The sequence below is a fragment of the Lepidochelys kempii genome, chromosome 16 (genome assembly GCF_965140265.1).
Source record: "Lepidochelys kempii isolate rLepKem1 chromosome 16, rLepKem1.hap2, whole genome shotgun sequence".
Taxonomy (NCBI): Eukaryota; Metazoa; Chordata; order Testudines; family Cheloniidae; genus Lepidochelys; species Lepidochelys kempii.
Window position 1 is genome coordinate 4,438,223 of NC_133271.1, and position 25,571 is coordinate 4,463,793.

The following is a 25,571-nucleotide window of genomic DNA, read 5'->3' on the forward strand; positions in this document are numbered from 1 at the left end:
CACTGGTGATAAGAAGTATTGTGTGGTGGCTGAAAAGGGCCATTTTTAGTATGGACCCAGGGAATGTTATTTTAATATGCCTGTGATTTGTTTCACACAAGTTTTTTGTGATAATACATGGAAAGATTTTTATATTTTGTACCAGTTTTTTATAATGTAATTAAAACAAAAGCAAAGTTTAAAATTACAAAAGGATGCTTTAAAGGCAGAGCAAGCTTATTATGTAGTCTTAAACCCCGGTGGGCTATCCCATAGCAGGTAAGCTTGCACCCCCTGGTTTGTACTTTGAGCCTAGTATTAATGGTGGTTCAAATAATTACAACTACTATGGTCTTCGCAAAAAGAAAAGGAGCACTTGTGGCACCTTAGAGACTAACCAATTTATTTGAGCATAAGCTTTTGTGAGCTACAGCTCAGCATCCGATGAAGTGAGCTGTAGCTCACGAAAGCTTATGCTCAAATAAATGGGTTAGTCTCTAAGGTGCCACAAGTACTCCTTTTCTTTTTGCGAATACAGACTAACACGGCTGTTACTCTGAAACCTGTTACTATGGTCTTGTGAATGTGTTGCTGGGTAGTGAACTTAAAAAAGAAAGCACAGAAAGACAGGAGTAGAATACAAATATAATAAATGCTAATATAGAAAAGAAAAACAAAAGCAGTGGAATGTAGGGCTGCTTTGACATGGGTGAGGCCTCATTTCTTGGGAGACAGGATTAGGGAGGTAAATGGATCAGCAGGCTGGAAATGGAATGTCTGTCTGAGCTAAGGTAAAATGGAATGCACAGGGGACCATTACAGTGGATAAAATAAGCCTGAAAAGTAAGATGAGTTAAAGAGTAAGTGGTGCATGGCCAGTGTGTGCTGTGCAGGGATTGGTTCCTACAAAGTGACTAAGCCGATTCCCAGACGTGTGATGCAATGTATAGTAAATGCAGTGTAATGTGTAAATATATATAAAAGGAGAGGTTTGCTGTTTAACTTCAGATATGTGTCCTGCCCTATCCTCACCCCCTACACTTGAGTCCGATCATCTCAGCATAGCTTTGCTGTATGCCAAATAAAGGAACCTGAGTGATGAGACTGGAGTCAAACTAAATTCTTGGAGAACCTAGGAGAAGAGGTCTCAGGGGAACCCCAACACAGTACTGCAAATAATCTCTCTCCTCTCATCTGGTGTAGACAGGCTAATATTTCAGACCCTTTTGAAGTCTGCTGTGGAGAGACTGCATTTCTGGGTTAAACCGGCTTAATCCACTCTCTGCTTCAGGTGCAAAAGAAATCGAAGAGAACGAGTGACAGTAGCGAATTTTACACTGGAAGACAATGTTCCATACTGTCTTTAGGTGCTGTTGCCATAGCAGTGCCCTCAAGCCTTCTAGTGCCAGCCATCCAAAACACTTGCCAAAATCTGTGTTTCTTGCTTATTGCTTCATCCATGTCATCCTGTTTTTTTTAATTGCTTTGCTGCATGCTCTTACTTTAATAGCCTTATACAGTGCAGCCCCTGCCTGTTTGTCTGACATGGTCTCATTTAGCATCCCTCTTCCCTTGGCTCCCCTCGGCTCCACTAGCAATCAGCATTGCTACCTCATCCTCAACTTCTTTCATTGATATCTCCACACTTTCTTCCAGGGCCCATCCTCTCCAAACCTGTTTGCCAAGCCACCCCCAGATTGCTCCTAAAACCTTGTTCTGTTGTCCTGCTTATGCAATGTGAGGGTGGAAGTTGGTAATTGAATTTATTTTAAAGTTAAGGGATCAAGTAAAGCCATCAAGGTGTGTCTGTCCTTGCTGAGTTACGGCATGGCCTTAGGCCTGGACTAGACTAAGGTAGACCCAGCTACATCACTGAGAGGTGTGAAAAATCCAGCCCACTGAGCGACTTAGTTAAGCAGACTTCCCCTGGTATAGACAGCACTAGGTCGATGGGAAAAAATTCTTCCATTGACCTAGCTACCGCCTCTTGGGGGGTGGATTCCCTATGCTGATGGGAGAACCCCTCTTGTTGGTGGAGGCAGTTTGTACAATGATGTGCAGCTGCAGTTGTGCTGCTTTAGCATTTCAAGTGTAGAAAAGCCCTTATTGTCACCCCTCCCTCCTCCCACTTTGGCTGCGTCCGCACTATCGAGCCTAGGTTGACATAAGTACACCTGCATCGCCCCCTTGTGTCGACACGATGTAAGATGACAGAAGGAGCTCTTTGGCCAATGTAATAATAACCCCTCCGCAAACGCTGACCGCACTGTTGGCAAAGCTGCGTCTGTGCTGGGGGTTTTGACCGCATAGCGATGTCACTAGGGAATGTTGGTTTTTTGCAACCCTGATTGACATAGCTACACTGGTATAAGTTTTAAGTACAGTAGAACCCCGTTTAACCAAGCCTCCATTAACTGACTATCTGTATTAACCGAACCACCAGCCACCGGGGCAGACGGTCTGAGCTCCGCCACCCATTCTCCAGTTTATCCTGATTTTTGGTTATCCGATTTGGGCTCCAGTACCAGTTAGATTGGATAATCAGGGTTCTACTGTGTAGACCAGGCCTTTATCTCTTTGACCCTCCCTTGTGCCCTGCCAAATGCTCTTTGGACTCTGTTTATACTTGTTTTGTGTGGCACCTGGCAGGTTTTGGGCACTCTGATAACGATGGTGCTCTAAAGGTATGTTGTGTAAAGAGATGCAGTAGCAAGCTGAATGGCATCATCCAGTACTCTGGTCCATTTTATTTATTTATTGAGTGTTTTATGTGTGGTCTAGAGGGGAATATTTAAATCCTGCAGCTGCAATATGTTCTCCTGAGGAAGCACCCTTCTTAAACATGGTGCCAACTGGTCTCTGCTTCTCACTGACACTACTGAGAGTTATATGAGTGGTGAAAAAGAGAATAAAAACATCACCTTGCTATATTGGTATTATCTCTCCTTTAGATCTCCTCCCTTTTTTTCTTTAAACAGGCTTCATGTTGCTTTTACTGAAGTGTCTGACAAAACTGTTGATTTCAGTGGAGTAGGGCTGAGCTTTTTGTCCTCTCCGCTCTCCCTGTTGTTTTGTGCCACAGCAGGCCATGTGTTCTGAGGCTGTTAGTGCATTGCTCAGTGTGTGAGGGAACTCTGCTGTTGTAAGCTCTCAGTGTTTGCATGCAAAGTCCCTATATAGACATTATTTACAGTAGTCCTCATTAATGGGGCTCAGGGGAGGGAGAAACCAATTCATATAAAAAGTTATTTAATTCAAGAAAACAAAAAAACAAGCTGCATCCAAATGTTTCTATTGTAACTAATCCCATCATTCTCATATTCAGAGTAACAGCCGTGTTAGTCTGTATTCGCAAAAAGAAAAGGAGTACTTGTGGCACCTTAGAGACTAACCAATTTATTAGAGCATAAGCTTTCGTGAGCTACAGCTCACTTCCTCAGATGCATATCGTGGAAACTGCAGCAGGCTTTATATATACACAGAGAATATGAAACAATACCTACTCCCACCCCACTGTCCTGCTGGTAATAGCTTATCTAAAGTGATCATCAGGTGGGCCATTTCCAGCACAAATCCAGGTTTTCTCACCCTCCACCCCCCCACACAAATTCACTCTCCTGCTGGTGATAGCCCATCCAAAGTGACAACTCTTTACACAATGTGCATGACAATCAAGTTGGGCTATTTCCTGCACAAATCCAGGTTTTCTCACATCCACCCCACCCCCATACACACACAAACTCACTCTCCTGCTGGTAATAGCTCATCCAAACTGACCACTCTTCAAGTTTAAATCCAAGTTAAACCAGAACATCTGGGGGGGGGGGGTAGGAAAAAACAAGAGGAAACAGGCTACCTTGCATAATGACTTAGCCACTCCCAGTCTCTATTTAAGCCTAAATTAATAGTATCCAATTTGCAAATGAATTCCAATTCAGCAGTTTCTCGCTGGAGTCTGGATTTGAAGTTTTTTTGTTTTAAGATAGCGACCTTCATGTCTGTGATTGCGTGACCAGAGAGATTGAAGTGTTCTCCGACTGGTTTATGAATGTTATAATTCTTGACATCTGATTTGTGTCCATTTATTCTTTTACATAGAGACTGTCCAGTTTGACCAATGTACATGGCAGAGGGGCATTGCTGGCACATGATGGCATATATCACATTGGTGGATGTGCAGGTGAACGAGCCTCTGATAGTGTGGCTGATGTTATTAGGCCCTGTGATGGTGTCCCCTGAATAGATATGTGGGCACAATTGGCAACGGGCTTTGTTGCAAGGATAAGTTCCTGGGTTAGTGGTTCTGTTGCGTGGTATGTGGTTGTTGGTGAGTATTTGCTTCAGGTTGCGGGGCTGTCTGTAGGCAAGGACTGGCCTGTCTCCCAAGATTTGTGAGAGTGTTGGGTCATCCTTTAGGATAGGTTGTAGATCCTTAATAATGCGTTGGAGGGGTTTTAGTTGGGGGCTGAAGGTGACGGCTAGCGGCGTTCTGTTATTTTCTTTGTTAGGCCTGTCCTGTAGTAGGTAACTTTCCACACAAAGATGGACTTCAAGCTGTCAAGAACACTATCCCCGATACTGTCACGGCTAACCTGGTAGCTGAACTTTGTGACTTTGTCCTTACCCATAACTACTTCACATTTGGGGACAATGTATACCTTCAGATCAGCGGCACTGCTATGGGTACCCGCATGGCCCCACAGTATGCCAACATTTTTATGGCTGATTTAGAACAACGCTTCCTCAGCTCTCGTCCCCTAAAGCCCCTACTCTACTTGCGCTATACTGATGACATCTTCATCATCTGGACCCATGGAAAAGAAGCCCTTGAGGAATTCCACCATGATTTCAACAATTTCCATCCCACCACCAACCTCAGCCTGGTCCAGTCCACACAAGAGATCCACTTCCTGGACACTACAGTGCTAATAAACAATGGTCACATAAACACCACCCTATACCGGAAACCTACTGACCGCTATTCCTACCTGCATGCCTCCAGCTTTCACCCTGACCACACCAGACGATCCATCGTCTACAGCCAAGCTCTGCGATACAACCGCATTTGCTCCAACCCCTCAGACAGAGACAAACACCTACAAGATCTCTGTCAAGCTTTCTTACAACTACAATACCCACCTGCAGAAGTAAAGAAACAGATTGATAGAGCCAGAAGAGTTCCCAGAAGTTACCTACTACAGGACAGGCCTAACAAAGAAAATAACAGAACGCCGCTAGCCGTCACCTTCAGCCCCCAACTAAAACCCCTCCAACGCATTATTAAGGATCTACAACCTATCCTAAAGGATGACCCAACACTCTCACAAATCTTGGGAGACAGGCCAGTCCTTGCCTACAGACAGCCCCGCAACCTGAAGCAAATACTCACCAACAACCACATACCACACAACAGAACCACTAACCCAGGAACTTATCCTTGCAACAAAGCCCGTTGCCAATTGTGCCCACATATCTATTCAGGGGACACCATCACAGGGCCTAATAACATCAGCCACACTATCAGAGGCTCGTTCACCTGCACATCCACCAATGTGATCTATGCCATCATGTGCCAGCAATGCCCCTCTGCCATGTACATTGGTCAAACTGGACAGTCTCTACGTAAAAGAATAAATGGACACAAATCAGATGTCAAGAATTATAACATTCATAAACCAGTCGGAGAACACTTCAATCTCTCTGGTCACGCAATCACAGACATGAAGGTCGCTATCTTAAAAGAAAAAAACTTCAAATCCAGACTCCAGCGAGAAACTGCTGAATTGGAATTCATTTGCAAATTGGATACTATTAATTTAGGCTTAAATAGAGACTGGGAGTGGCTAAGTCATTATGCAAGGTAGCCTGTTTCCTCTTGTTTTTTCCTACCCCCCCTCCCAGATGTTCTGGTTTAACTTGGATTTAAACTTGAAGAGTGGTCAGTTTGGATGAGCTATTACCAGCAGGAGAGTGAGTTTGTGTGTGTATGGGGGTGGGGGGGATGTGAGAAAACCTGGATTTGTGCAGGAAATAGCTCAACTTGATTGTCATGCACCTTGTGTAAAGACTTGTCACTTTGGATGGGCTATCACCAGCAGGAGAGTGAACTTGTGGGGGGGGGTGGAGGGTGAGAAAACCTGGATTTGTGCTGGAAATGGCCCACCTGATGATCACTTTAGATAAGCTATTACCAGCAGGACAGTGGGGTGGGAGTAGGTATTGTTTCATATTCTCTGTGTATATATAAAGTCTGCTGCAGTTTCCACGATATGCATCTGATGAAGTGAGCTGTAGCTCACGAAAGCTTATGCTCTAATAAATTGGTTAGTCTCTAAGGTGCCACAAGTCCTCCTTTTCTTTATTCTCATATTCGTTACTCGTGCTCATTGTTTTATACAGTAGGTGGCAGTACTGTGTCTTAAACTAGATCTGTTCTTGCCTGTATAAAAGCCACTATTTTGTATAAACCAGAAATTGTTGGAGATTGGTATGTGAGACTGAAAGAATCTCAGGATGGAATGAGTGGCCATGAGGGAAGAGAGAGAGAACATGGAAGATCTTGAAAAAATCCTGGATGGGAGGGGACCACATGGAAGACAAGAGAAATAGCAAAAGTGATTAAATAGCTGGAAGGATTGGTACATGAATACGAACACTGTTTAGCTGGCCTTGGATCAGTAATTCAGAAATGCAGTTTGGTAAGCTGGTACTGCTCAATTTAAACAAATCTGATCTGTTGGATAAATGGTTACCACATACATGCTGGCCCTGCACAGTATGTAGGATAGCATTGTGTGGGTTTAAAATACGTATTAAATCCTACATGAAAAGCAATGAATTGTCCTACATAGAAACTGCCTTTCAAAACCCATTACATCTGCTGCTTATTTTGGCTACAGTCCAGTGACGCACTTATGCTTGTGCTTAAAGCTTAGTTCTGTTTACTTCAGTGGGGCTATTCATAGGCTTGAAGGTAAGTGGTTCTTACAGGCTTTGCTGGATCAGGGCTATTGTTACAAAAAAGAGAATTCAGACCAATTGAGCCAAATTATAGATACGACACTTGCCAAATTTTATTTTAGAAATGTGACAGTTGGAGGCCTGTCAGTGGAAAAGTGTCAAGAATGGATTCCTTCATCTTTATTTTACACTCACGTAAACAGGGCAATACAGATTTTTTTTCTTTCAAAAGACTGGAGTAAGAGCTTCTGTGCCAGGTGTGATCATGAAGTGAATTTATCACCATTTAGCAGGTGAACTGCCAAGTGAAAAACATGGTTTTGTGGCCTTTTTTTGCTGCTTCATGATGCATAAGGGAGGTCTTAAAGGTGTCTCCCCCTCATCACCCTCCTGCCCCAAAAGTGGATTCAATTAAATTAAACAAGTAAATAAAATCACACTTCCAAATATCTATTGGTGTTTTATACGGGACACTTAGGTCCCTTTAAAAAAAAAATCTGTTTTTTCCTGAACTCTGAAGCCAACTGGAGATATAATATATGTTATGATATAACTGGCAACAGAGAGAGGAAAGGTTTCAGAGTAGCAGCCGTGTTAGTCTGTATTCGCCAAAAGAAAAGGAGGACTTGTGGCACCTTAGAGACTAACAAATTTATTTGAGCATAAGCTTTCGTGAGCTAGAGCTCACTTCATCGGATGCATTCGAGGAGATTTATATACACACAGAACATGAAAAAATGGGTGTTTTTCATGCACACTGTAAGGAGAGTGATCACTTAAGATGAGCTATTACCAGCGGGGGCGGGGGACCTTTTGTAGTGATAATCAAGGTGGGCCATTTCCAGCAGTTAACAGGTACTCCTTTTCTTTTAGAGAGAGGAAAGAGACATTTTATTCAGACTGTTTTGTCTTTGTCTTTTGTTTGCACACACTGAACTCTGACAAGTGACAAATGGTTGGGAGAGAAGGTTTGTTACTAAAGGTAACACTCTTGCTTCTAGAAAAGGAGTACTTGTGGCACCTTAGAGACTAACCAATTTATTTGAGCATGAGCTTTCGTGAGCTACAGCTCACTTCATCAGATGTGTATGTGTATCAGATGCTTCTGTATACTCTCTCTTAAGGGCTGAGTTTGGAGCTAGATGACAAGTCCAACAAAACTGCCAGCACCAGTAGTAGACACCAGCCTTATATTTGATATTTAGGCAAGAAACAAGAAGTCGTCACATCCATTTTTGTGGGGGTAACAGGGACTGTTAAGTCTTTATAAAATCATAAAGAATCAAAGACAACTACTTTTTTCTTTTGCTGGTAATTTTTTTTTTACAAACTTCCCCAAATTGCACTATTTTATGACAAACCATTGGCATCTGAAGGCAAAGGCAAGTTGTAGTTAAACATCTATGCCTTTTTAAGTGCACGCTTTAACATCACAGCTAGTGTTTAACTCCCTCTGTACCAGCTGAACTAAAATTTGTATGGCCCTACTGATAAAGGGTTACAAGCAAAGCTACATCTGCCTCTTGCACACTTTCTGGGACCCAGACGTTACTTAGACATTTCAGTTTTCATTCTCATGTAGACACACTGGGAATGTCTACACTGCAATTAAATCCCTGTAGCGGACTTGGACTCTTGGGGCTCAGACTCAAGGGCTGTTTAATTGCAGCATATATTTGGGCATGGGTTGGACCCCAGGCTCTGGAACCCCATGAGGGGGAGGGTCCCAGAGCTCGGGCGCCATCCCAAATCCAAACATCTACACCACATTTAAACAGCCCTTTAGCCTAAGCCTGAGTCAGCTGGCATGGGCCAGCCATGGGTTTTTAATTGCAGTGTAGACGTACTCAGTGTGTCCATATGCATATAGAATATTTGGGAGAGGGTCAGTAAAAACAAAGCACATCTTAAGAAAATTCCTTTTTTCCAATTTTCTCTAATTGTTTTAATTTTATCTGTGTTTTCAAAAAAATAAAATAGAATGTAGGAAATTGCATACAAAATAGTAAGTTTAGCACACACAGTAATGCACATGCTGTCCAGGAAATGGGAATGGTAAGGATGAAAACACAGCCTTAGCTCTTATCCCTTAATCACATGCATTATGATACAGTCTTTAATTATACAATCACATTTTTAAATAATATAGTGTAATGAAAACATTGTGCAACTTTAGATACACATGTGTAGGATGGTGCACATGTGTATTGGCAATTTTTGTGTATTTAGACTATTGTGGGCTTAATGAAACTTTTACATATTACCATAGATTTTTTTGGTAGTGATATGTAACAAGCTATTGTATAAATATTCCTATAGTTACAGGCATATTTGTGGTTTTTTTTTTTAAATCTATCTGATGAGATGAGTTAATTCTGTTAGAAGAATTTAGTGGAATCTTCAACATTGGAACACATTATGAATAACATAATAACAGATAAAACCCTGTTGTTCTGTTTGTGTTTCCTTTGCTATGGGAAAATAGACCAAGATGGAAAGGGACGTGCCTTTTTATTGTAGGTGTCTGTTAGTTGCTCACCCCTGAGCAATTTTTATTATACAATCTATACTAATTACTGCTGCTACTATATTTGCTGTTTCTTTCTAAACAAATGATGTGTGGATTTTAACCTCCGCAAACTGCTCCTATTGCTGAACCATACAGAACTAGGCACGAGGCTGTGTTACTAAGCAATGAAATGTCGTGGCGCACCCCTGGGCCCTGAATGACGACATCTCGCACAGCAGGTTGTCTTATTAAGCATCTGATGGTTTTTCAACAGGGGATTCAATTTCTGGATTTTAACAAAACACAATGAAAACTGACCATTGTTAATTATTTGCTAAGTAGCAGAATGGACAGGAATCCAAACGACTTTAATGAAAAGCTGCACTTTGCAGGCCAGGACCCAGAAAGTAACCTGTTGGAGTTCCCAGATGAAATATAGTGTCCTGGCTTCCATTTTCAACTCTCAATCATTCTGTTCTCTGTAAACATTCATCTTAACCTAACATAACAAAGAGGGGGCATGTGCATGTACCTTGTTTGTACTTATACAGTCATATGCCCTGTATCAAATGTGTGTCCTAAGTGTGTATCTAAAACTGTCTGAAAACAGTAACGAAGTCTGGGGCACACATGGACGTGATTTAATGGCTTGCTCCCCATTACTTTCTTTAATCAAAAGAAATGTGACAAATGACAGAGTCTTGGCATGTTTCAGTGTATGATGGGCTGGTTTTCCCTGTCACGGATCCACAGCCCCAGCTTTTAAACAGTCTCTTGGAGGAACCCCTGTAGTGTGCCAGACCCACCAGGGGCCCTATTCTTCCTTAAGGATGGGCCACATGACCTCCCCACCTCTGAGACTGAGCTCCTTTGAGCTCCATCGCTCCTGTTTCTCGCTGTGAGCTCTGTCCAGTGAGGCCAAATGAGATAGGCTCTTAGACCTTGTCTACACTACAAAGTTTTGTCGTCAAAAGCTGCCTTTTGCCAACAAAACGGGAGGTGTACACACTATAAAGCTACTTTTGGTGGCAAAACAAAACCACCTCAGTGAGAGACGTAGAGCTTTTTGTGGCAAAGTTAAAGCGTCAGTGTAGACACTGCTGTTAGTTTTGTCGACATAACTGGCTTTCACCAGTATCCCACAATGCCTGCCATGACTGCTCTGCTCACTGTTTTGATCTCTGCTGCCCTGCAGGCATGCGCCCCTCCCCTTTCAAAGCTTGGGGATGCTGCTCCTTTTTGGTGAACAAAGAGCAAATCATTAGGGTGGGATGCTCCTGTTCTGCCCTGCACAGCCACTGGCTGCGGTGGGGGAGAGGGGGCTGCTGTGCTGCTTTGACATTCCTCAGCACAGGGAGAGCTCACAGAGCTGCTCAGGATGCTGCAGCCGAGGAGGCTGCGGGAGAGCTCAGAGGGAATCATAGAATATCAGGGTTGGAAGGGACCTCAGGAGGTCATCTAGTCCAACTCCCTGCTCAAAAGCAGGACCCATCCCCAATTAAATCATCCCAGCCAGGGCTTTGTCAAGCCTGACCTTAAAAACTTCTAAGGAAGGAGATTCCACCACCTCCCTAGGCAACGCATTCCAGTGTTTCACCACCCTCCTAGTGAAAAAGTTTTTCCTAATATCCAACCTAAACCTCCCCCACTGCAAATTGAGACCATTACTCCTTGTCCTGTCCTCTTCCACCACTGAGAATAGTCTAGAACCATCCTCTCTGGAACCACCTCTCAGGTAGTTGAAAGCAGCTATCAAATCCCCCCTCATTCTTCTCTTCCGCAGACTAAACAATCCCAGTTCCCTCAGCCTCTCCTCATAAGTCATGTGTTCCAGACCCCTAATCATTTTTGTTGCCCTTCGCTGGACTCTTTCCAATTTCTCCACCTCCTTCTTGTAGTGTGGGGCCCAAAACTGGACACAGTACTCCAGATGAGGCCTCACCAATGTCAAATCACGATCACGTCCCTCGATCTGCTCGTTATGCCCCTACTTATACATCCCAAAATGCCATTGGCCTTCTTGGCAACAAGGGCACACTGCTGACTCATATCCAGCTTCTCGTCCACTGTCACCCCTAGGTCCTTTTCCGCAGAACTGCTGCCTAGCCATTCGGTCCCTAGTCTGTAGCTGTGCATAGAACCATAGGCAGGCAGGCAGACTGGGCTGCTTCAGGAGAGACTGCTGTGCTGAGGAGAGGGGGCTGACTTGGGGTGGTGGTGTCCCCGTCCCTCACCTCAGGATAGGTTGGTCAGCCTGCTGTCTCCCCTGCCCCAGACACACCACTCTCCTCTCCTCTCCCTTCCCCCACCCCACTTCAGTTGAAAAAGCAACTGACAATCTAGTAGGATGCCCCTGGAACTATGGGGTTGAGAAACCTGCGTCATGTGATGCTGTCCCAGCCCCACGAGACATTGCAAACCCTTCCCAACGCACCCGCAGCCAGTTGCACAGTGGGATCGCTACCCACAGTGCACTGCTCTCTGTGTCGATACACTCTGCCGACACAAGGAGCTAGTGTGGACAGGCAACAGCAGCTTTAATTAAAGCGGCATAACTGTTGCCGACAAAACTTTGTAGTGTAGGCAAGGCCTTAGTCAGAGACGCTCTGCAGGGACTGATGCACCGCAGCAGGGATTTGCACAGACACCAAGCAGCCTTTTCAAAACAGAATAGGATTTTAGTCACCCAGAACAAAGTATTGGAGTGCTTAGGGTAGCAGAGAGAGGGTTAAGACCTAGTCCATCTGGCCTAGCCAAGCTGCTCTTGACTCCATTTCAGGCTCTGTCTCTCTGCCACTTTCAGTCCCAGGTGAGGGCAGCCAAGCCTTTTCCAAAAACCAACTCTTATCCCCTGTCCTGTCTGTTCTTTGTCTTCATATAGCCACACTGAGTTCACACTACACACACACACACACACACCCTCCCCACAGGAGCTTCCCACTGTGAAGTGTTGATTGTTCAGTCATTAGGAGTTTTCATTGTCTCTCTGGATCTTCCACTGATGTGGGTCAGCTTTGGCCAGTCCTTTAATGACCCATTATGTAGCCCCAGACTGCTAGGCAATGCACCAATCTCATGTCTCCTGCACTGCCCCAAGTGCAGACTTAACCCTTTAGCCCTCATTGGGTAACAATGTAAAGTACAAGGGGAAACTGAGTCATACATAGGATTAATACAAATATTACAGAAAATTCCTACTTATTCATCTTCTCTGACTGATAATATGATCACTCATCTACTTATAAGCTTTTGCACTGATGAAAAAAGTGTAATTACCAAACTCTCTTCCTTTTTCACACTGTTCTTATATATGTGCAGTGTGTGGGTACTTGTCGAAGTTCAAAGGGAATTTTTCTCCTGTAACATTTTCAGCCTAACTTCCAGCTACTGTCGAGTTCAGTTCCATGAAGAACAGCAAACTACCTAGATGAGGAAATGCTCATTTGTCAAAGACTCCGATTAACTGAATGGTTTTCCTGCAGCTGGATGTGGGTACAGTAAGTAAGGTATCAACACAAGACCACTCACTAGCACTGGGCAGCTTGTTCTACTTATGTCCATGTGTGACGTTATGAGTGTAATATAATATCTCATTGAAAGGTGACACAGGGCCAGAAAGAGTTATTTAACTCAGAGACTGACATGACCCATGGCTGAACTTTAAAGACTTGTTAAGAAGATATGTAAATGAATAGAGCTTTGAAATGCATGCCTGCATTGTTAGAGATAGAAGGGTAGATGTTGGCTCAGGTCTTGTGGTGGAAGCAAACAAGTCTTGTCTATTATTATGGCTTTGATTCAAAGATCAAAAAAGGAGTATTAACATTTAGGAAGACACTTGAATGAAATAGTATTATTGTCTATATGTCTCTTTGAAGGCTGTGGTAACCGGTATCTGAACTGTTTAATGGATAAATTACCCTGTGCTAATTGCCATGATGTTTGGGAGAAGGAAAGTTAAGCCTATGGATTTCTCAGGCCAAAAGGCTGCTGGAAATGTATAAAACCCCTGGGACACGATCCTTCTTCATCTCAGATCTGCTTTGGGTTTCAAGAAGGGGAAACCCTAAGCCATAAGAATTGAGAACCCCAGTCACTGACTTGACTCACCCTGAATATGGACATTGGACTATAACCTAGGGACTATTTCTAAAAGAACTTTTGGCAACTACAAACTCACCATCTCTGCTATGTTTCAGAGTAACAGCCGTGTTAGTCTGTATTCGCAAAAAGAAAAGGAGTACTTGTACCTGGATTTGTGCAGGAAATAGCCCAACTTGATTGTCATGCACATTGTGTAAAGAGTTGTCACTTTGGATGGGCTATCACCAGCAGGAGAGTGAATTTGTGTGGGGGGGTGGAGGGTGAGAAAACCTGGATTTGTGCTGGAAATGGCCCACCTGATGATCACTTTAGATAAGCTATTACCAGCAGGACAGTGGGGTGGGAGTAGGTATTGTTTCATATTCTCTGTGTATATATAAAGCCTGCTGCAGTTTCCACGATATGCATCTGAGGAAGTGAGCTGTAGCTCACGAAAGCTTATGCTCTAATAAATTGGTTAGTCTCTAAGGTGCCACAAGTACTCCTTTTCATCTCTGCTATGCATCTGGACCTCAAGAAATTAAACTCAAGTCTGTATGTATATTGATCTTTCAACCAACTCTCTCTCTCTTTTCTTTTTTAATAAATTTTAGTTAATAAGAATTGGCTATAAGCATGTATTTTGGGTAAGATCTAAGTTAGCATTTGACCTGGGTATGTGGCTGATCCTTTGGGATTGGGAGAACCTTTTCTTTTATACATGAAATAAGATTTTCAGAATTTATCATCATATGTTTGACATGTGTGTCTGGATGGAGGCCTGAGGCTGGGTACTTTAAGGAAACTGCATTGTTTGGACGTCTGAGTAACCAGTGAGATAATACAGGTTTCAGAGCAGCGGCCCTGTTAGTCTATGTACGCAAAAAGAAAAGGAGGACTTGTGGCGCCGTAGAGACTAACAAATGTACTTGAGTATAAGCTTTCATGAGCTACAGCTCACTTCATCGGATGCAACAGAGATAATACAGAAGCTGTTTTGGGCTGGCTTGGTAAATCTAAATATTGGAATATCCACTGCGTTTGGGGTTTGTCTGCCCCATTTTGTTTGCAGTTCACCCTAATTGAGTGACCTCAGCTGGCTCCCACGGGCACCATCATTACAACACGTTATCAAAAAATTAGGGGGGAAAAAAGACTAGAGATGGGTAAAGCTGATTCCAGTGATCATGTGAATCATAGAATCATAGAATAACAGAGTTGGAAGGGACCTCTGGTGGCCATCTAGTCCAACCCCCTGCCCAGAGCAGGACCAATCCCAACTAAATCATCCCAGCCAGGGCTTTGTCAAGCCTGACCTTAAAAACTTCTGAGGAAGGGGATTCCACCACCTCCCTAGGTAGTTCTGTTCTGCTTTGTTGCATTTTTATTTGGGCAGTGCTAGGTCTAAGATTTACCTTTGAAGTCTTAGCTGTCTTTTTTCTCTCTCCTCTGGCAGGTGGAGGCATTAACCCATCAGCCTAGAGCCACAACAGTACATGCAGTCCGAGATTCTGAACTGGCCAAGCTACCAGAGGGAGCACTGACATCTATCAAACGCAAATTCCCACAGGTAAGAAAATTGGCACTCTTCTCTCTCCTGCCCGCTTCCAAGAGCCATAGCTTAGTTGTCTCCCTTATAAAGAAAAGAGTAATGTTCCATATGAAGATTTATTTCTTCAGTCTTGTTATCTGTAAGTAAGGTTTGTTGTGGGGGTACATCTGAGCCTAGGGTTGAATTCTCATCTGCTGTTCAGTGAAATATACATGTTGCTTAAACATGAGAATGAATTAATGTATTGCTCTCCAGGTGGAGCTGAGTAGAGGTGCTGATGACTGGAAAGCATAAATATTGTCTAAATAAGACGCACCTTGTTTCAGAAGATAAACTGGCAAAGGGAGTTACTTGCATAACACAGGTTATTTTTAATGGGATATAAAGAAAATGAGGTCATGAATACTTGTAATTTCTGAACTGGTGACTATAATTAGTGATATAAGAGAGTTATCTGCTCACTGGACAGTGCAAGATTGTTCCCTTTTGTTTAATTTCTAATGCTTTGTCCAGGCCCGTGTTAAATGTCCCAAGCGAAAGGAGCTGCCTTCACTTCATTTGGGAGATGATTCCCCAGCTGAACAGATCTTACGGTCAGGGTATCTTTCCTGATTTAAACTCAAGCTGTCCTCATTTCACCTCGTTGCTCAGAGCAATACTTCTATACCACTCTTCCATTGTCCTTCCCTTGCCTTTGTATTTACAGATTTTGCTTTTCTCCTAGTCAAGTTCCTTTAATCTTTTCTTATAAGTCTTTTTCCAGCCCCCTGATCATTCTGTTGCTCAGTATTGAATTCCCTTCAATTTAATATCTGCCTGAAGCAGTGTCCAGAATTGAACACAGTGTTCCAAAGGCAGGTTCATCAGACCTTCAAGCATTCCCTCGTGAAGCCATATTGTTCCTCTCATTGATTTCCCCGCTCCCCCAGACACACAAAGAAGTTGTATCTTTTGTCTTAATTATGGTGTTTTATAATTTTTCAGCCTTCCCTTCATATATTTTGGAATGTAATATTTTCTCCCATTGCATCATGCTCCAATTGGACATCCTTGAAATCTAATATCTTGGTCTTTCTTTAAATATAAAAATTCCTTTGATAGATAAGTATTGCAGAACAATGGTGATGCATTAACTCAGGGGTGGCCAACCTGAGCCTGAGAAGGACCCAGAATTTACCAATGTACATTGCCAAAGAGCCACAGTAACATGTCAGCAGCCCCCCATCCACTCCCCAGCCCCCAGCGCCTCCTGCCTCCCAGCAGCCCCCAACAATCAGCGCCTACTCCCCCGTCCCCCTGCAATCAGCTGTTTCACATGCGCAGGAGGCTCGTGGGGCGGGGGAAGGAGCAAAGGGCATGGCAGGCTCAGGGGAAGGGGCAGGGGCCTTGGGGCAGAGCAGGGGGTTGAGCAGTGAGCACCCCCCCAGCACATTGGAAAGTTGGAATCTATAACTCCAGCCCCGGAATCAGTGCCTAGGTAAGGAGCCACATATTAATCTCTGAAGAGCTGCATGCAGCTCCGGAGCCACAGGCTGGCCACCCCTGCATTAACTGCATGCTGTATGGCAGATTACAATGGCCCAAATTCTTATGCCCTTATGTTGAACAGTACCTTAATCCCCCCACCCCCAACCCCCCCGCACTTCCTGCACCCATTGCTCCTCCGCTGCAGGGGGAGGGATTGTTGTACAGGGAGCTGCATCCAAACCTCCTCATACCCAGACCCTCCCATCGAGCCTCACCCTCTACCCTGCACACCCAGAACCCCACTGACGAGCTCCACTCCCCCTGCACCTGGACCACCCCAACGAGCCACCCACAGCTAGATCCCCATCTACCAAGCCCCAAGCAGCAGCACCTGGATCCCAACCCCACTGAGCCCCACTCCCCCAGCATCTGGACCCCCCACACCGAGACCCCCCGCTGAGGTCTATCCCCACCCACACTCAGACCCCCCTGCTGAGCCACAACGACCTTCCCCTGGACCACCCTGCAGAGTCCCATTACAGTTGTATCCAGATCCCCCCGCACCTGAATCTGAGCCACCCAAACCCAGATTGCCCCACACAGAACCCTCTCAACCCACATCTGGATTCCCTCACACTAAGCCCCTCCACTCTTGGACCCTGCCTTGCTGAGCCTGTCTGCCCACACCTGGTGCACTGGCACAGAGGGGCAGGTCTTTGGGTTGTTTCTGGGGCAGGCCCAGTCCTTGTGCTGTGTCAGGGTTGGGTACAGCCTCACTGCTTAGTCCGTGTCCCAGAGGGGGAGCTGCACAATGATCTCCCACCTCTGTGCCACCAGTGGCCTGTGCTCCCCAATGTCAGGCTGGAGCCTCTACATTTATTTGACAAATAAAATTTGTAGAATTTTGCAGAATTTTAAAATATTGTGCGCAGAATTTTAATTTATTTGGCACAGAATGCCCTCAGGAGTAATATACCACTTTGACTGCTGAATTCTCTCAGCTACTGAAGACTGGAAGTCTTTGCTTTGTTACCTCCACCTCTGCCTCTGTGGCTTTTATGTTTGAGAATCTGATTCTGTTTTCTCCCTTCTCTGTACCTTAAAATGGCATGCCCTCATTTTGCAGCCACCATCTCTGTTAATGAGGAACAATTGTTGGTGTTCCCTTGAGTCCATCAATACTCTTACTTAGCTGACCTCGGCTGAATTTCTCCATTCCCCTGTAAGTCTGAGGAGTGGGACTCTAATGCTGGTTTCCCTAAATGTGTTGTGTGCATAGTGCTAGGTCATCCCACCAGCTCCTTGTTGCCTTTTCTTTTGTACTATTAATATTGATTTATTTAAATGTCTCCCCTTCCTAATACTGGTGACTCCCTCCATCCAAAACTCTGTATTTTTGTATCTGGCTATGTATTATTTTTTAAAATTGGACTGTATCACAAAGTAGCAAAAACGCTTAAAATATTTATATGTTGTCCCTTCCCCAAAGCCAGTGAAAGTGTTTTATGAGATTATTCTCTGAATTTTAGAATGTGTGTTCCTGCATTTAGATCCCACGGAGATTGTTTTGTATTGGTATTATTTTTATGGGAGTATTTTATCAAGCCGCTCCAGCAAAGGTTCCAAAATTCTACTGCTTAAAATTCAACTTCTTGGTCTCTAAGTGGATGGCAAAAACTGGTGCTTATGTAGAAAGGTGTTTTTAGAATTCCTGTGCTTGGTTATTAGTAAGGTTAAGATTTTGTCACAGTTATTTTTAGTAAAAGTCATAGACAAATTGTGGGCAATAAACCAAATTTCATGGAAGCCTGCAACCTGTCCCTGGGGGTAGGGAGAACTGACAGTCCAAGCCTCGCCGCTGGAACAGGGGGCAGCAGCTGACCGCTTCTCCAGTCCTACTGCTGCAGGCGGTGGGGGCTGAAGCCTAAAAAGTCTCAGAGGTTCGTTAAAGTCACGTGACCTCTGTGATGAAATTGTATCCTTAGTTATTAGGCATTGGGGGCCACTGGATGTCTCTTGCATATTCTTTAAGCCTGTTCTTGTGTCATCCAGACATCTAAATTCAATATACCTTGTTACCTGGGATACTTCTAGCATGTGGCTACTATTGTCAAAAAGGATGCCACTTGGGGATGATTAAAACCCACTGCCATTCAGCTAGCCACAGTGTATAGTAGGGATGTAAATATCAGTTTAAAAAGTTAACTGGTTAAATAATTAAAATCATATCGTTAACCGAGGTCACTCCAGCAGGCTGGTGCCAGGCACCCAGGGTTGGGGTCCCGCCGGCTGGGAATATTTCAACTATAAACTTTTCCTGAGTGGATCAAGCCTTCCTGGGGGTTTCTGCCATGTGCAGTTATTTCAGTGATGTACTCCTATCTCAAGAAACTTCCCTCAAGCAATGTGTATACTGTTGTGTGCATTCATTACGCTTGGTATGGTGGCTATGTACAATAGGGCAGGAGAGGCCACTGGCCTTCCTGGATTCACTATACTGTGTATTCTCACAACCTGTTAAAATCAATTCTTTCTTACCACGGGAGGGGTGGGGTGTGGGGAGAAAGGAGAAAGCAAAACCTACAGCTGAACCTTAATCACCAGCTATGGCTCTCAGATAAGGCAGGCACAGTGGTGCTGGGAAGCTAACAGTTTTCTTCAAGACACAATAAATCACAAGCAGTCAAAGTCCAGTGGGTCTTGGGCAGTGCTTTGACACCTCTCTGGTACTTGCAGAGGTGCTAGGAATGGTTGAAGGCAATCAGAGAGTGAACAGCTAGTACTTGTTTTGGCATTGCTGTTGTCAAACCATTGGAAGTTTTCATGTGAAATCTCTTCTGAGACTATTCAGTTTTGTGACAAGTAGGGTATCTCCCAGGCTACATGTTTGCTTGCCTTTGTTCATGTTCTCTGAGCTGCTGTCTGTCCCATTTTAAAAACAACATCTGGGCTGCTTTCTACAAACGTTCTTAACAGGCCTGAACTAAATGCTACAGAAGTGATCTAGATATAATGGGAACTTAGTACAGGTAAGGCAGCCAGTGTTACTACTTCACCATCATCTGAATTATGCCCTGCCTACCAGTAAACTGTTGGCAGCCCCTCAAGTCAGTTTCTTCAGAATTTTTTGAGTAATGGATAGGCAAAGGACAGGAGATGGGTTAAGCCACCGATGTGTGCCAGGGTCTCTAATATCCTGCAGTATAGGATTCATTAAATTATCATTTAACATGGTTGAAATAAAGATGACTTAATAGGTTGGTTACTGACTTTTAAACTCTAAATACCTTAACTGAAATTCTGAAAATGTTTGGCTTCGTCCTTGTCTGTCTTTGCACATCACAACAATACTGCACTGTTGGGCATGGCTGGCAATGTCTGGAGAGGACCAGTGTTGTGACTAAACGGGGGGCTGTTGGTTAGGACTAAGCTGCGTTGGCAGAGGGGTTATATTGGAAGCATGTACAATGCCTGCATGGGGGGAGGGCTTAGATTGGGGAAAAAGGAATAAGGGACAGGGTTCCCCCAGATTATACTGTCATCATTCTGAGTTGGCCCAATGGGCCCCTTGCAGGCAGGCATAGTGTTGCAGGAGAGCCCTTACTTGATTTTTTCCCTCACCCAGGGTATCATAATAAAGTCTGAACAAACTGCTAGGTGCAAAAGAGCACCCTATTGTGAAGGGTCTTCTCTATTAATGCAAAACAGAAACAAAACTTTCTCCCCCAAAATCTCAGCTGGGTGACTGGGTCATGTTTTAGTCCGTCTCTCACCTGCCTGAATCCAGTGCTCACCTCTACCCAGGTTCTTCCCCAGGGGTTCTCTCAGTTCCAGTCTCTGCTCCTGGTGTTAGGCCTCTTGCCTCTACTGGAGTAATATCCTTCTCTGGAATTAGGTGACTGGGGAAGTCTACCCACTGTGACTCTTCTCCTGGGATAACAGGTGATCCTTGCCAGGTCGGACTTCTGGCCAGTGTCTGGGAAATCCCTGGCTGAGACTAGGCCCTCTTGGATGCTTGCTGACTGCAGCCCTCCATCTAGGAGGCTCCCCTCTCTAGGAGCACCCCTTACAGGCTTTCTATTCTGGTGGGTTCACCCTCTAGGCCTTCCCCCTCTAGGCCCTCTGCTCAGGCCTTTCCTTAGACAGCTTCTCCACAGCAGCTTCCTGTGTCCCTTTGGAGTTCCCTTCTTACTGAGCTTGGGGTAACATTTATTAGGTCCAGGTGCTTGTTTACTAATCTGCCACCTGAGGCGGTCAGTTACCCCCAGATGTGGCCTTCATAAGGCATTCATGTGCAGGCTGGGCCCTAATTCCCCATAAAGGACAGCTGCCCTGGACACATACCCAGTTATAAAGCCAAAAGAAGGGCCAGAGGTTTGCCTGTTTCCAGGGCTGAGAAGCTCTTGACCAGGCTACTTCAAATGCCTCTGAGCCAGGGGTGGGCGAACTAGGGCCTGGGGGGCCGCATCCAGCCCTTCAGACATTTTAATTCAGCCCCCGAGCTCCCGCCGGGGAGCAGGGTTGGGGGCTTGCCCCGCTCCACGTGTACCGTGGCTCTGAGCAGCTCCTGGAAGCAGCAACATGTCCCTACTCCGGCTCCTACACATAGGAGCAACCAAGGGGTTTCGCACACTGCCCCTGGCCCAAGCGCTGCCCCCACAGCTCCCATTGGCCAGCAACAGTGTGCAGAGCTGCCTGGCCATGCCCCTGTGTAGGAGCTGGAGTGGGGGGGGGGACATGCCGCTGCTTCTGGGAGCTACTTGAGGTAAGCGCCACCAGGAGACTGCACCCCTGACCCCCTCCCACGCCCCTGCCCCAGCCCTGATCCCCCTCCTACCCTCCGAACCCCTCGGTCCCAGCCCGGAGCACCTTCCTGCACCGCAAACCCTCATCCTCAGCCCCACCCCAGACCCACAGCCTCAGCTGGAGCCCCCTTCTCCTCGCATATCCGCCCCAGCCCAGAGCCCCCCTCCCACATCCTGAACTCCTCATTTCTGGACCCACCACAGAGCCTGCACTCCCAGCCGGAGCCCTCACCCCCTCCTGTATCCCAACCCCCAATTTTGTGAGCATTCATGGCCCGCCGTAGAATTTCCATACCTAGATGTGGCCCTTGGGCCAAAAAGTTTGCCCACCCCTGCTCTAAGCAATGGTCCTGGACCAGTGACCAGCCCTTAATGGGTGTCTGCCTGTACTCAATCATTGAGTCAATCAGAGTATAAGGCCAGAAAGGTTACAACTGCCAGAACATCTAGTCTGACCTCCTATGTATCACAGACAACCAGCGCCACCCAGAACCCACACACCTAACCCAACAACCAAAATTAGACCAAATTATTATAGTCCACAGGAGACTGAATTATAGGTAACAGGCAGAGAATAAGAGGGACTGAGCTGCACAGTGCCCGAGGCCCCTGCAAGGGCAGGGAATTGATTAAGTGAGATATATCCAGATGATCCCGGTGAATGACTTTCACCTCACTCTGCAGAGAAGATGAAAACTCTGCAAGGTCACTGCCAGTGTGCCCTGGAGGAAAATTCCACATATGGCAATCAGTTAGAGCCTGAGCATGCAAGCCAGGTGAGCATATGAGAGAGAATGTTCGATGCCACCAGGAGACACTGGACAGGGTGGGCTGATGCTCTGTGGCCATCTCTGATGCTTCAGAGGAAGGAGCCAGGAAAATAAACAACCCTCCAGAATATTTGGAGTTTGGGACTGGCGGGAGAGTTCAGCCTGCAGGTGACTGGCTGAGATCTGAGCCATGAGATTTTAGGAACATAGGACATAATCTGTGAGGGACCTCTAGGGCTGTGGAGCCATGCCTCCCATCATCACAAGAAACCCCTCATACAGTCCCACTTGCATGAACGAGTCCAGTTCTCTCTTAAAACTAATCAAGTTGTTTGACCCCACAACTTCTGTTGGGAGACTGTCCCAGACCCCCACTCCTCTGATGGTTAGAAACCTTCTAATTCCAGCCTCAGTTTGTTCATAGCGAGTTTATACCCCTTTGTTCTTGTGCCAATACTGTCCTTTAGCTTAAATAGCTCTTCACCCTCCCTGTTATTTACCTCCCTGATGTATTTATGGGGAGCAGTTGTAAGCGGGGGAATAGTCCCACTATTGTGGGGAACTTTCCTGGCTTCTGCAGTACCCCAGTGAAGTGGGTTAGTGAAAGGATCTGAGTCCTCGCTCCCACTTCCTTTACCCAGTGGCCTCCCTGCCCTTGAGGACTCCCCTTCCACTCTCCCGTCTGGCAGAGTCCTCGTAACCTCAACAAGGCTGGGCCCAGGATTCCTGGGGGGGCTTGACCCCCAACCCTGCTGCGGTCACCTAGGACAGGGGCTAGGGTGTCCCCACTCCGGGGTACTCTCTCTGCATTGGGCACTTCTCCGACCCACTGACCATTACATACAATTTGAAGCAAATGCAAGTTATTTAATCAACAATTAATTTTAAAGAGAATAAGGGAAAATGGGAAAGGTTCAAGGAAATACATCACCCCGCTCTGTGGCAGGGAACATCACAAACAGTGTCTCTGGAACGTCAGGGCAGTTCACAGTCTGCTCCTTGTAAGTCCCAGGCCCCCTGCTCAGGCCCTGGCGGTGCTGCAGGGATGCTGTGGGTTGGACACTTGCTCTGGTGGTAGCCACACGACCTCAAGCTCTAGGTGGCAGGGCCCTTCTTCCCAGCATTACCCCCTCCCTGTCAGGGTTACCAATCCTCCTCCGAGTCTGGCCGGCAGAGCCTCCTGACAGGCGTGTCCCTATGCTGGGCTCACTGCCCAGGGTCCCCCTCGCTCTCCCCAGCTGCTCCCAACACCCAGCTCCGGATTGCTCCAGCCCCAGTCTGCCTCAGCACGGCTGCTGCTCTGCCTCCAGCTCCCTAGGCCACTTCTCTGGCCCCTCTGGCTCTGGTTGCTGCAGCTCTGCTCCCAGGACAGGTCTGCTCCGCAGGCTGCTTCTGTGACTCTGCTCCCAGCACTGACCTGCTTCCTGGGCTGCTTTTCTGGTCCCTCTGGATCTGGCCCAGCTCTGCTCCCCAGCTTAGCTTGGGCCCCATTCTGTCTGACCCAGGCAATTCCAGCTCAGGAGGACGGGACCTCCCTGGCCTCCTGACTCCCTGATTAGCCTGCTTGCCCTGTCAATCAGGCTGACCTAGAGCATTGGCCTCTCCCCATTGTTCCTGGGGATGGTCAGTCTCAGGGTGCTGATTCCCCATCGACCCTTCCCCCTTTTAGTACTGGGAGCTAGCAACTAAAACACCCCACTGAATGTTAGAAAGGGGGCAACAGTCCCCTTACACAATCATATCCCCTCTCAGCCTTTCTTTGCTGGGGTAGGCTAAGCAAAGCTCTTCCAGTCTCTTCTCATAAGATAGGCCCTCTGCCCCCTGACAGAGCTCTTTTCTGCATGTGTACTAGTCTGGGAGGAGGCAGAAGGTGATTGCCTGCCTGCACCAGGGAGGGACGTAGGTACTGGGGCCTGTGCTAGTAGCATAGCATTCTAGCTGGAATAGTAGAGGGCTGTTTAATCTAGCAGACAAAAGTATGAAATAATCCAGTGACTGTACGCTGAAGCTAGACATGTTTATGTACAAATGAGTGCAGATTTTACATGGAGGGTAATTAACTATTGGAACAACGTACCTAAAGATGTGCTGGATTCTTTGTCCTTTGGTCCTGGAGTGTTTAAATGAAGACTGGGTGTCTCTTTCTAAAAGATATGCTTTCTCTCAACCAGAAGTTATAAGCTTGGTGCAGGAATCACGGGGTGGGATCTTCTGGCCTGTGCTATGCAGGTAAACTGAATGATTGTAATGGTCCCTTCTAATTGAATCTTAAATTGAATTAATTTAGTTTGTGACCCAGCAAGTCTATGCCATTACATGGTCATGTCTATCCATCGGGCAGCTTTGGAAGGAGATGATGCTCACCTTGAGAGGCGTCCAGGAACTTGCATTTGTTAATGTCAAAGTTCTGAGCAAAGCTTCGCCACTCTTTCAGGTGAAACCTACTTTTCTAGGTAGAGGTGAAAGTTCTGAAATATTAGCTAGAGCAGGTCCACTCCTAATATGTGAATCTTCTATGCTTGAGATTTAACCAATGAAAAATGCTTGCTACTGCTAAAGACTTATTTCCATTGAAAACATCAGGGAGGGCCTAATTATAAAATACCATAGCAATGTAATTATTCCTACACAAAAATTGCTGTAAAGTGATATGTATTTCTTTTATAGGACAAAGAGCACAATTTTTCTGGGAAATAATTCTGTTCATTATCCTTGGTTTGTATTTTTTTAAATGAAGATTGCTTTTCTACTGTGAATCAACTTCCTGCCAGTAAATTAATAGTGATATGGTCTCTATATGTGGAAATCAACTGTTGGGATGGTTTTTATGGAAATGATCAGTGAGCAATATTTTTAAAAAATTAAGTTATCTAAAGTGGAAAATTAAATTTAGATGTGTTTAGCACAATCAGCTTCTATAAATAAATAAGTTGTAAATTTTCCCAGCAGTCCAAACTACAGATGAAACAAAGAAAAGACAGCATTTCCCACTGGTATCCTTTTTAGAACTGAATTCTCATTAGAATGATTTTCAGGATGGTTTACAGTAAAGCAAATTAAATTTCACAGATGAGTGGAAACAAAATTTTGGCTAAAACTCTGGCCTTGAAAGATCATGTAGGTAACTCATAGATGGAAATGGATCTAGAGAATTACAGATTCCTGGAAATATAACAGTGTAGAATAACCACGGATACCTGAGCATGGGGACTGGAGTAGCTGTTAAACAAACAGAGCTCTGGAGAAGAGGGATAGTAATGAAATTGAAATTATATGGGGCGGATGGAGTGCACAGCTGTGCACTTGTATTATAACTGGAACAAATGATATGTAATTGAAGTACTGTTTAGCCCACTGTGTTGAAGAGTGTTCAGTTCTGAAGTGAGCCAGCTGAGAGTAGGCAAATATACAGCTCAGAGGAGGAGAGCTGATGGAGTTAATCTGTT

General features: G+C 45.4%; 1 protein-coding gene across 12 annotated transcripts in view; it reads left to right on the forward strand.

Annotated features, from left to right (window-relative positions):
* The window catches only part of PNPLA7 (patatin like domain 7, lysophospholipase), a 439,100-nt gene that overhangs the window by 206,165 nt on the left and 207,364 nt on the right, over positions 1–25,571 (forward strand). For all 12 annotated transcript variants that reach the window (XR_012155226.1, XR_012155225.1, XM_073314045.1 and 9 more), the window contains one exon: positions 14,988–15,101. Coding sequence is in view for 10 of the 12 variants with exons in the window: in XM_073314045.1 (XP_073170146.1) it covers positions 14,988–15,101 (114 nt within the window). In the remaining 2 variants the exon portion in view is untranslated. The remainder of the gene's footprint in view (positions 1–14,987; positions 15,102–25,571) is intronic.